General features: G+C 49.3%; 1 protein-coding gene across 1 annotated transcript; it reads left to right on the forward strand.

Annotated features, from left to right (window-relative positions):
• Nucleotides 1–211: 211 nt before the first annotated feature.
• Nucleotides 212–10,774, forward strand: TMCC1 (transmembrane and coiled-coil domain family 1; the record flags this gene model as incomplete). Its single annotated transcript, XM_009876457.1, has 4 exons — nt 212–821; nt 1,022–1,346; nt 7,453–7,588; nt 10,182–10,774. Coding segments are annotated over 4 exons (1,386 nt in total), but the record flags the coding sequence as incomplete, so codon positions are not given.
• Between the last annotated feature and the right edge of the window lie 1,111 nt (nt 10,775–11,885).

An 11,885-nucleotide genomic window follows, 5' to 3' on the forward strand; every position in this document is an offset into this window, starting at 1 on the left:
TGTTTGAGGTTGTGTGAGGAGTTTGCTTTTTTCTAGATACCCACAGAGCATACGAAGCTCAGCCTCTTGGTGCTGTACCCTGGCCAGCTGACAAACAGTGCGTTTTTCCAGAATCCCACTCACTTGTCGAGATGGTTGGTGCAAAGAAGGAAGGGTTTAATGTCAGTGAAACTGGTGACTAGCGCTCATATTTCTCTCTCTCCTTGCCCAGATCGAGCGGCTGGAAGTCAGCAGCCTAGCCCAGACCTCCAGTGCGGTGGCCTCGAGTACTGATGGCAGCATCAACGCAGACTCTGTGGATGGGACCCCAGACCCTCCGCGGACAAAAGTGGCTATCACGCACCTGCAGCAGAAGATACTGAAGTTAACCGAGCAGATCAAAATCGAACAAACGGCCCGTGATGACAACGTTGCAGAATACCTGAAACTGGCCAACAATGCAGACAAGCAGCAGAGCGCCCGCATTAAGCAAGTGTTTGAGAAGAAAAACCAAAAGTCAGCCCAGACCATCTTGCAGCTGCAGAAGAAGCTAGAACATTACCATCGAAAGCTGCGGGAGATCGAGCAGAATGGCATCCCTCGGCAGCCGAAGGACGTCTTCAGGGATATGCATCAGGGTTTGAAAGATGTCGGAGCGAAAGTCACTGGCTTCAGTGAGGGAGTCGTGGACAGCGTCAAAGGCGGCCTTTCCAGTTTTTCGCAAGCCACACACTCGGCAGCAGGAGCTGTGGTTTCCAAACCCCGGGAGATCGCCTCCCTCATAAGGAACAAGTTTGGGAGTGCAGATAACATTGCTAACCTGAAAGACTCCTTAGAAGAAGGCCAGGAAGATGGGACAGGAGGCAAGGCTCTAGGCGTTATTCAGAACTTTCAGTCAAGCCCAAAGTATGGCAGTGATCGCAAGCCACACACTCGGCAGCAGGAGCTGTGGTTTCCAAACCCCGGGAGATCGCCTCCCTCATAAGGAACAAGTTTGGGAGTGCAGATAACATTGCTAACCTGAAAGACTCCTTAGAAGAAGGCCAGGAAGATGGGACAGGAGGCAAGGCTCTAGGCGTTATTCAGAACTTTCAGTCAAGCCCAAAGTATGGCAGTGAAGAGGATTGCTCCAGTGCCACGTCAGGCTCGGTGGGAGCCAACAGCACAACAGGGGGCCCTGCAGGAGCTTCGAGCTCCAAAACAAACACTCTGGATATGCAGAGCTCAGGGTTTGATGCAATACTGCATGAGATTCAAGAAATTCGAGAGACACAGGCAAGACTGGAAGAATCATTTGAGGACCTTAAGGTTCGCTACCAGAGGGATTACTCGTTAATAATGCAGACGCTGCAGGAGGAGCGGTACAGGTATGTGCTGTCCTGCTTCGGTTCAGAGCTGCAGAGCTCCAGGGGGCTGTTTTGGGGGCTGTTCCGAGGGCTGTTCCTGCAGCCTGACTGCGATGGGGACTTCTGCAGTCTTCTCGGGATTTCACCTTCCAGCTTTGTCTTCTGTAAATACCACTATCTCGCTACTCTTCTCCCTTTCTGTACACGAAAGAAGTAGTGAGGGAAAAGGTTATGTTGGTATGTTTTCAAGATAAAAAGTCAAGCCAAAGAGGTTGAGAGAGGCGTCCCAAAAGGCCAGGAGTACACTGATGCAGTTACTGTTGTCCAGACAGTGCTTTGCCCTGCAAAAACCCTGCAAAGGTTTGGATCAAGGCAAGAGACAGGGAACTGCAGTGGCCTGGCCCTGCCTCCTCCAACACTTGGATCCGTACCTACCAGAGAAAAAAATGCCCAGCTTTCCTAGGGCTCTCCAAAGAGACATGATCTTGCCATGTACCAGAACTAGACTATCTCCGTCCCTTCTCTGCTCAGCCCCATAGTGGTGAGGTTCGGTGAAATGAGTTTAAATTACGTCAGATATGGGCAGTGCTCTTGTCATGGGGGTCTCACGGCTCTGGAATTGGAGAGCCCGTGTTTCCATCAGCCTTTCCCTCACAGATGAGTTGCTGCAGCACTGCTGGCTCCTGAGCAGCCACAGGGCAGAGGTGACGGTGGCTCTGGGGACACAGCCCGGCAGAGCGGTGCAGCAGCCAGCTCCTCCGCCCGCCTCCCCGGGGCCAGCCCGTGCAGAGATGCTGAGGGAACGCTTCCCCTTCCCCTTGCCCTCGCGTGCCGGGTGTGTAACAGCCCCTGGCCAGCCCATGCTGCCCAGCGGGATGTCTCTCAGCCCTCTGGTCGCTCGCTGGGAGCAAGTTACCAGCTGCCCTTCTGCAGCTGTTAGCCGCGCTGCCGTCTAAGTCCATGGCGTTCTTAAACTGCGTTTTTTAACTTTAAATAACAAATGTAAGGGGCTTGACTCCTCATTCTGATGGAGAACAGCAGGCTTCTGTTGCTCGTGGCCTTCCTCACTTTGGCTAGGCTGCAGAGCGCAGAGCGCAACTGGGCAGAGCTGCTGGGTGTGGGGACGGGCTTTCGGAGGGACTGTGCGCCACACGTTTGCACGGTGTGACACGGAGTTGCCTGGCAGCTCTTTAGACATGCTGGTGCCAGATCATTGGAAGAACATTTGTAAAGGCTCAGCCTGCTTGGATCTTGTGGAGACAGCGAGTTTTCTGTGTGCTTTGCAAAGCTTGGGCAGATAAAGCCAGACCACCGCCACTCTCTAATCCTGCTTTGTAACGATCAGCGATTTGACTGGAACCGACACCCAGCACAGCAGCTTTGGTTCATGGAGCCTCATTGTCACGAAGTCACGTAACAAAGTGGTGCAGAGTTTGATCTTCTGCTCCCCAGCAGAGAGGGGTCCTGTTGTTTGTTGCTGTGTAGGTTGTTGTTTCACACACACAGCAGCAGCCATTCATGGTGGAGTGCTGGATGCAAGCACAGCTCAGCTGAAGGGACGGCCTGAAAGAAGACTTTGGGGACTGATGTGTGTTGTCAGCTGAACTGGCTAGTTGTTCTCTGAAACCGTTTGGCAAGGTTCAAGTAGCTCCTCTCACCAAGCACAGTCTGGAGTCTTGTCCCGTGCCGTTAACCTTTGCTGAGCGCTCCCCTGTGGGGAGCCCAGAGCCTGACCGCCGACCGAGGCAGCCCGGAGTGAAAACATTCCAGGAGAATCTATTTGGCTTATAAATGCCTAAAAAGATAGTAATTTAGACCTGCCTCTTGGAATGTTGATGCAAATTAATTAAAGGGGTGAGTTTTAATGAGGAACAGTTAAACCAGATTAAGTGTCCTTGTCTCTGCTGGTGTTCAGCGGTGAGTGGGGAACTGCCTGATCTGCAACCGGCTCCTGGGTTAGTCACGGTCCCTTATTGTGCAAATCCAGCTTCTTGTTGGATAGCTTCTGTATTTTGAAACATTATTCAGATAAAAGCCACCATTGCCCTGAGAACTGAAAGGTTTGTGGTGTGTCTGAGGGCACAGAGGGTGCTGCACCTTGGAGCAGAGGGCTGGTACCTGTTCCCCTGGCTGGGAACACCTCTTCTTCCTCATCTCCCTCCAGAAAAAATGAGAAGATGGGAATGGAGGTTGTGGTTTGAAACCGAGGATTCAAATTAATCATAACTGGCTTTAAAAGCTATAAATGCCTCATAACTCTGCTCTGTGTCTGGGAAGCTTTCAGAAACGAACACTGAGTTCAGTCAGAGCTTAAAACAAGAAGTGTTTTGGAGAAGCGTTTGCTTGTAGGGCAGCATTAAGTGTTTGCGTTGTACCTGGAAGCTGGAACAAAGCCCACGTTTTTCACCTGTACTCTGTCTCCCCTTTCTTAGATGTTTTCCTTTTTTGCAGGTTCTGAGCTCTTTTCCTTGCATATCCATGCAGTCTCTGTTCATCAGCCCTGACTTGCCTCGCAGGTTCCCTGTGACCTCCTTGGTCTCCTCCCTGCCTCTCCTTGCTTCCCCTCATGCCCGCCAGCCCCTGCAGCTGCCGATTTGACCACCTGCGGGACTGGGACCCGCTGCTGGGGGGCTCTGGTTCTGCCCCCTAGCCGAGCCGTGCTGCTGGGGCTGAGGCACCGGGGAAGGAGGGTTCTGGCAGTGCCTCGGCCAACGTGGCGTTTCTTCCACGCTGGGAGCAGGTGCTGAGCTCACCCGTTGCTTATCTCATAGATTGGAAGGTGGTGGTTGTTTACCGATATGAGCGGGGACTTTCTGTGCTATTGAGACTGAAATAAAGTTCCTGATCTTGAATGTCCCATTAGGAACCTGTTTGTACGCAGTGAGATCATGAGCTCACATGTTTGGCGTGTGGCCAGCCCAAGGGTTTGGGTTTCTTCCCAAGCCCAGCATCCTTGGAAAGGGCATTCGGGTCTCCCATGCTCCTGTCAGGAAAAATCCCCAGACAAAACGCAAAGACGCATGCACGCTCCTTTATCTGATTTTCGTTGTAGTCTCATTGTTGGACTTCCGTCTGTTCTCACGATCTATTTTCTTTACTCACCAGAGCACTTACTGAGTGCGGATAAAGTGATTGTCATCTCATCTCGCCGTGTATTCTGCAGCTGTTACTTTAAAATGCCCGAGGCTCTTAAAAAATGTGATGGTCATAATTGTGTTTCTTAGCCTTTTCTCAGATCAGTTCCCTGATTCCCAAGCAGCGAGCCTCAGAAAATGTGTGGGAATCCAACATGGCTTTTAAAAATGAAGTGTTTCCGTACCCTGTACTTCAGCTGAGCCCCCCAGTGGCTCCTGGGTGTCTTCCACATGACCACCTCTGGTGGTCTCCAAGATACTTGTGGCAGCAAAGGCTATTGCACAGAAAAGTGTATGTCTTGGAGCTTCTTAATCTAGAACTGATCTAGAACTACTAAGCTAATCTAGAACTACTTAATCTAGTAACTTTAAGGACAATTTTCACACATTAGAGAGCAGCAGAAAAAAGAAATCTTGGCCTCCAGTGAGGAATTTTCTGTAGCTGAAATAAGGTGGGTTTTGACTCTTCAGGGCACTGCCATATGCAGAGACAAGGTTAGAGGCTCTTGCATAGACGCTGGCACTCCTGTGTTAGGGAGGGACTTGTGAGTATAACGTTAACCCTCTGGACAGGTGTCCCATGCCTTTTATTTTTGTAATATCTCCGAGTTAAATTTGAACCGCCCTTTAGCAGGAAACACCTGGCTTCAAGCCCTGTAAATCACATGAACCTCCCTTAGCTTTTCAAATTTGAACACCCGTAGAAAACAGCACAGAAAAAAAAAAAAATCCAAAATTGTAGATAATGGGACAAGGAGTGAAAAGGAGATGAGTCGAGGAAGTGTAATTTCAGTAAGAAGTCTGGATAGGTTGAGGCGAGGAGTGTTTGGGTTTTTTTTAAATAACCCAATTCCAGCAGTTGCTGAAGGACGGGGGTTCTTGGGCGCAAACCACCAAAGCTGTGGGTTGGGGAACAAGCTGGTGGTCCTGGATTTCGGGCAGGGAGGACTGGAGCCAACCCTGGTACTAATCATGCTGTGCTTAAGCTCTTAACTAACCGATTTGCAGCGTTTCCTTATGTTTCCTGTAGATTGAGGTAGTTTTGAGGTTATTAAAATACAATTGTTTCTTGTTGGAGAGCAGGATTTAAGCTTCCTGGCAACAGCCATTTAATGAAGGGTGTTTATGTGGGAGAAGGTTGAAAGACATAATCATGATATTTTCAGAAGTGCTCAAGTCCCTTTTTGTGTAATAAACCCACTGGAGAATTTTGCAATATGTTAGCAAACTGAATATATTGGAAGTAACTCATGCTGCCTTCGGGACCTGGAGTGGGTTTATTTGCGATTTCTTGGTTGTTGCTGAGTTGGTTGTTTGGTTTTTTTTGAAGTTGTGTGGGAGCAAATGGCAATATTAATTACCTGGGCTCGTTCTTCATTAGCCGCTCTAAAAAACTTGCTTGCAGCTTGTTGTTCTTGGGAAACCAGTTTCCTTGTGTGTCCTGTCTGGGCTGTGGAGCCCTGGTGGCACCTGCCTGGGCTGAGCCCTGGCGGCCGTGGTTGTCCCAGGCAGGTTGACTCCAGGTGGTTCGTTGCTGTGGGTCCTTTGGAGTTCAGAGCAACATTGCGTTGGGAGCGAAAATAAAGATCCTCTCCAGGCTTTCCAATTAAAGACAAAAGCCCAAGACTGTTTTTAAGGGCTAGCTTTTTCCTGTAGATTCTGAATATTTAGCTTGTGAAGCACCAAAAAAATCTTGGAAGAAGAACAAACAAGTGGAAGCAGGATTTTTGTCTTAAGTTTCAGAACTTGTAATTAAATTCTTTGTTCCAGATGAATATTGGTTATTTTATGCATGTGTGTGTGTGAATTGAATTCACATGGAGTCAGAGGGGAGTTGAAATTAAAACAAGGAGTTACCTCTGTGTTGAATTCCTTGGAAATCTGTCAGTTATTGGTATCAAGGGTCACACGATAAAGAGCTGCGTGGCAAGCTTGTCCGTGGTGAGCAGACAGTCACTGCAAATCAGAGTGGAAAATCCCCGACAGCCACGATAACTGTGCCCATCCCTTGGTACCCACCAGCGCTGAAGTGAACCAAGAGTGAGGAACCGGCCAGGAGCCTGGTGGGGGAGGCTGGGGCAGGTGGTGCACCCCTCACCACTCCCGACCCGTGGGCTGTGGCCCGGCTCCCTGCGCACCTGTGCCTTTGGGAAGTTGTAGAAATACTTGCTTGATTTTAAAAGGGTGTTGGAGCGCGAATTGCTTGTGAATTTGGACTCGAAATGCCAAAAATTAAGTACTACATGCAGCTATGAAGTATCCCTAATGGATTTTGAAAGTGATAAAATAATTTATGGAGCTGTCATTGAAGTCAATTCAAAGCTCCCTCAATAACAAATAGAACTGTGTCTCTCGGAATTGTAACTGCGTTTTTTGGGGCAACCCTCTTCCTTAGGACTGCCCCTAGTCCATTCACCCTTAGCAAACTTAAAAGCAAGCCCGCAGGTTAGTGATTCATGTGCCCTCCTTGTAAACAATGTGACGGTCTTTGCATCGTTCGTCAGAGATAAAGAAGAGGTAAGTCAGAGATAGCCGTGTGACCTGACGTGCGGCCATCAGGCAGGACCCTCACGCTCTCCGAGGCATCGATCACATAATCATTTCTCTGTCATTTTTGTGCCAGTTACTGTTCCCAGTGTAGATGAAAATGCTTAAGAGCTTATGGTAGTAAGAGAGAACTGTGTGGTTTAAACAAAAGTGGGGGGAATAACTTTATTCTAATTCTGTCCTTGATTTCTTGCATCACTTGATAGTTGTCATTTAAGTGCTCTGTGTGTTTTTCCCCAGGATAGAGACAGGATTAACATTACCTTACGTGGCAGAAGGGATTTCCTGAATTCCCAGTGAGGGGCCCTTGCATCATAGCACGCTTTTAGTGGCCGAGGCCGGCACACGGGCTGTCGGCGAAAAGTCTGATGTCCATTGCTCAGCTGTTCTGGTGGGTTTGCCGTGCTCTTCCCGCTAATGTGCTGCACCATCTCCGTCATTTCTAGATGTGAAAGACTCGAAGAGCAGCTAAATGACCTGACTGAGCTCCACCAGAACGAGATCCTCAATTTAAAGCAGGAGCTGGCCAGCATGGAGGAGAAAATTGCCTATCAGTCCTACGAGCGAGCCCGGGACATACAGGTGGGTGATGGAGACAAGGAGACTCTGGTCCTGGCTTCCATCTGCTCCTTTTGTAACTCACTTCTGAAATACTTCTGTGATGCTGTATTTGGTTTTAATCCGTGTAGCTTTCTTGCTAACCTGCATGTTGATGAGGTGTGAGAGGGCCTTCGTTCCATCTCCGACCCGCGGGTCTCTCTCCAGGTACCTTCTGTTGCAGGGACAGGCTGTGCCCGTGGCCCAGCAGGGCAGGATCCTTGACAAAAGTTGTAGCAAAGTGGAAGCCTGGATCCACTTTTCGTACAGGGTTTTGTAGAGTGTTAGAAACTAAAGGGCCATGGCCTGAGCACTTTTTTTACAGTAGTGTTCCCAGTAAACAGACCCTAGGGTGTGTTCCTGTGCCACTGATTTTAGAGCAGTGGTCACATATGTCTAGAGAAAAATGGGTTTGTGTACCCGCTGTCCTGAGTCAGGAAACAATTCTTTCTGTTGAGTTTACCCAAACAAGGAGATATTTTTCAAAGAGATTTTCAGTATGTAAAAGACCAAAGCTATGGAAGCCAATTATGAAGTCAGAGGGCCTTCCTCGGAGCAAAAGACCTGAGAAGTGACCTGAGCAGCCACTAAACCTTATAAAGACAGACCTATTCAGAAACAGGTCTATCACTCATTTTAAATACCCGTCGTGCTAGTTTTAGCAGGCATCTCAGTTCTGATCGCTGACATGAGATATTGATAGCGTAAGCGGAGAATTGTGGGTCAAAGTTCTCCCTCTTGCCTCCCCGCAAGCCGCTTCAGCAGGTGATTTCCCCTGGGGACGGAGCAGGATTGTAGATCCAGCTGCAGGTCCAGCCGTGCCAGCGTCCTTCCACTCGCTGCTGGAGGGGGCTGAGTGGCGTTACCCTGTGCTTTCAGGGACCATAACTGAGGAGAACCCCTCATGTTTAATTGACCTTCGCAGGCGTGATGCAATGACAGAGAAATGTAACAGGTGACGGTGACCTTTAAGTTCAGGTTTGAAATAATCAGTGTCTGGACAGTGGTGCCGTGGCCTCTGACAGAGGAGACATTCCCTCTCTGCTGGGGGAATGGTACAAGGTGTTGTTCTCCTCTGTAATTTAACATGGCAGGAAGAGGTAAGGTTGGGACCTTAAACTGAGGTGGAGATTTCTCAATAGCTTCTTTTAGCCTTCATTTTATGATTCAGCACTTTCAGTGTAAACTTGCAAATTGGGACAGACTGTTCCTCAGCATTGCTGGGGAAGAAGTAAGCATTGAGTTAAGAGCATGGGCTGATGTTGCAGAGGAACAGTGTCCTAATTCCTTTTCCAGTGTCAGTCTGAGAGAGACTGCTGCTTGCTGCAGACTTCTAGATTTTACCCAAAGCTGGCTTTAATGTCTGAGAAAAGCAACTCTGGGGGAGGATTAACGGAGCAGGAATTTCTCATCGCGGTAATTTCCTTAAACCTCTCTCCCTTCTGCCCAGCCCACCCACTGCCTGTGATCAGTGTTGTGCTGCAGGTTGGGTTGGTTCACTTGAGGTTCAGCATTGTGAAAAGGTCTGAAAACAGCCACGCCCAAATCAGTGGTGCTTTAGAGATGTTGGTTTTGTACAGAATAGCCTTCTCCTTCCATGTGCTTTGCCTCTTCCCAGAGGCATTTCATAAATCTCATGCTCTTTACCCTTCTCCTAGACATCTCCTTTCTCCTGCGCTTGCCACATCCCCTGGAGCTGTGCCGATGCCACAGGAGAAGGTCTTCCTCCTGCGGAGGCAGCTGTGCAGTCCCAGCCTTGGTGCTCTCAAACCTTTCCCTGAGCTCATTCAGCTCCCTCAGTGAGCAGGATGCAGCCCAGCCTTTTTGGTTTGCTGCTTTCCTTCACTTAGTTCTCTGTCAGGCCGGCATGAGAAGTGAATGGGCTCACAGAGGGGTTGGGCAAGCACGAGCCGCTGCAGAGAAAGTGGCCTCCTCCCAGGAGAGGAGGAGGAGTGCTGGCGAGACACAGCACCTTTGTCCCCTCAGTGGTTTCCTAGAACCAGAGCTGAGGTGAGTGTGTCTCAGGGGTAGCCCCCACTTTCTGGACAGAGGCCGTCTGAAGGCCGTCGGCGTCCTCCTCCCTCTGGGCCCCTTGGCTGGGCAGGAGGGATGGTAAGGTCTGGGGTGACCATTGCACCATGTGAGGGACAGCACGCTGTGGGGGCGAGGTGGCAGCTGAAGTGCTTTAACAAGGCCCAGCTCCTCCCCAGCCTGTCACCTCTGTGTCGCACCTCCCAGTGTCCGTGAGGTGACGCGATGTGTGACAGACAGCAGCACCTTGTTAGCGAGGAGCTCCTCGCCCCCGTTTGTGGGAGTAGTGCAGGTTCCTCTGCTCCTGCTGCCTGATGTGACATCACTGTGGTCACTCGTTAGCACGGTGACCCATCGTCAGCCGCATGGTGACCCACCATCCATGTGGTGACCCATCGCCGTGGTGACTCACGTCCTGTGGGAAGCGCACAAGGCGTGGGGAGGGTTGCCCTGCTCCCGGCAGGTGGGGGAGGCGGAGCCGTGGACCCTGTGCCTGTGGGGCAGGCCCGTGGGGTGCGGTGACCCAGTGGTGTGTTCTTGCCGACAGGAGGCCCTGGAGGCGTGCCAGACCCGCATCTCCAAGATGGAGCTGCAGCAGCAGCAGCAGCAAGTGGTGCAGCTGGAGGGGCTGGAGAACGCCACGGCCAGGAACCTGCTGGGGAAGTTAATCAACATCCTCCTGGCCGTCATGGCCGTCCTCCTCGTCTTTGTCTCCACCGTGGCCAACTGCGTCGTGCCCCTCATGAAGACTCGCAATAGGACGTTCAGCACTTTACTTATAGTGGTTTTCATTGCCTTTTTGTGGAAGCACTGGGACGCCATCTCCAGCTACTTGGAACGGTTCTTGTCCCCTCCCAGATGATGGTGGCAGGAACTGGCGGCGTCGCCCTTCTCCTGGCGTGCTCGGTGAGCAAGCGTGGCAAAGATAAGTCAGCAACTACTCCGCTGAAGTTTTAAAGTGTCCGAGTGAATTTGTTTACATTTAGAATAACGTTTTTTCTCTGCGAGATGCATTGCAATAGTATTTTTTAGATTTTATTCAAGAACTCTTTTTGGCGAGAATCCTGGATAATTTTTATGTAGCATGGTTCTCTTTGGATGCAAATCTTAAGATTCTTTGAAGTGTACAAAAGAAATAAATAAAATACAGAAATTCGGAGCATACCAATGGGCAGTTTAAATTGTGGCTTGAACTACTGTACTAAACTCGTCAGGAAGAAGAGAACGTGGTTAGCTTAAGATGAGCAAAGCTAAATCTAGTGCGCAGCCTTGAGCGATGGTACCACAGCAAACCCGTAACACTAAACTTTTACTGTGAAGTCTGCTCACATTCCATGTCCGGATGTATGTGTTCAAAGTGGTTTCTTTCCTTAACAAGAGAAAAACAGTGACGCGTGGATCTTGTTCCCAGCTCAGCACCTGGGTTCGCCGTCTGCGCTAACCAGACCCCGGGTGACTCGGTCGGGCTGGCTGGCGTTGCTGCGCGCGGGGAGTGGGAGCCTCCTGCCGCCTGCACCGCTGTGCTACAGTATTTGAAGTAGTCCGTGAAATACTTATCTTTAAGCAGAAGCCCTTGGTCGCACTTTTAAGGTTTTTTTTATATATGTATATTCACAGATCTAAAAAAAATCCGAACAGCATACTTGAAGAGTGTAATACTCAAACTCTCAGTGCTTCCTTATTGTTTCTAATAGGATTTTTTATTATAATTATTATTATTATTATTGGGGGTTTCTTTGGAAGGGGTTGGGAGGGTCGTTACTTTTTTTTTTTCCTTTTAAATAAAGAAGTGGTGTTTTTAAATGAAGAAATGCGTGAATAATTGTGAGCCGTCTTGTCCTGAAGTAGTTTTGAGGAGGGCACAGAGTAGTTTCTAGGGGCAGCCTGTCTGGAACGCAGCGCTGTTCATACGCCGTTTATCTCTCCTCCTGAGCGTAGTGATGCAGCATCACGTAAAACTTCTATCTTCTCTACACATTTTTGTCATGCAGGGCTTTTGTGGTTTTTTTTTTTCTTTTTTCAGATGTGAAGGAGAGTATGTTTCTATTTCTCATTTGCACGTCATCTCTCATTCCTGGCCTCAGGATAAGAACAAGGAATTTCTTTTAATCCCTTCCCAGGGCAAAGACAGATTCTTTTAAGGAAAGAAATACCGAATCAGCAGTCCACTTCCGTGAATGGTTGTCTCAGAAATATCTCTGATTTAATTTTTAAATAAACCCCTAAAAACTGAAACCAAAGTTTCCGTCCT

This window comes from Apaloderma vittatum, unplaced genomic scaffold (genome assembly GCF_000703405.1).
Source record: "Apaloderma vittatum isolate BGI_N311 unplaced genomic scaffold, ASM70340v1 scaffold25509, whole genome shotgun sequence".
NCBI classification, from domain to species: domain Eukaryota; kingdom Metazoa; phylum Chordata; class Aves; order Trogoniformes; family Trogonidae; genus Apaloderma; species Apaloderma vittatum.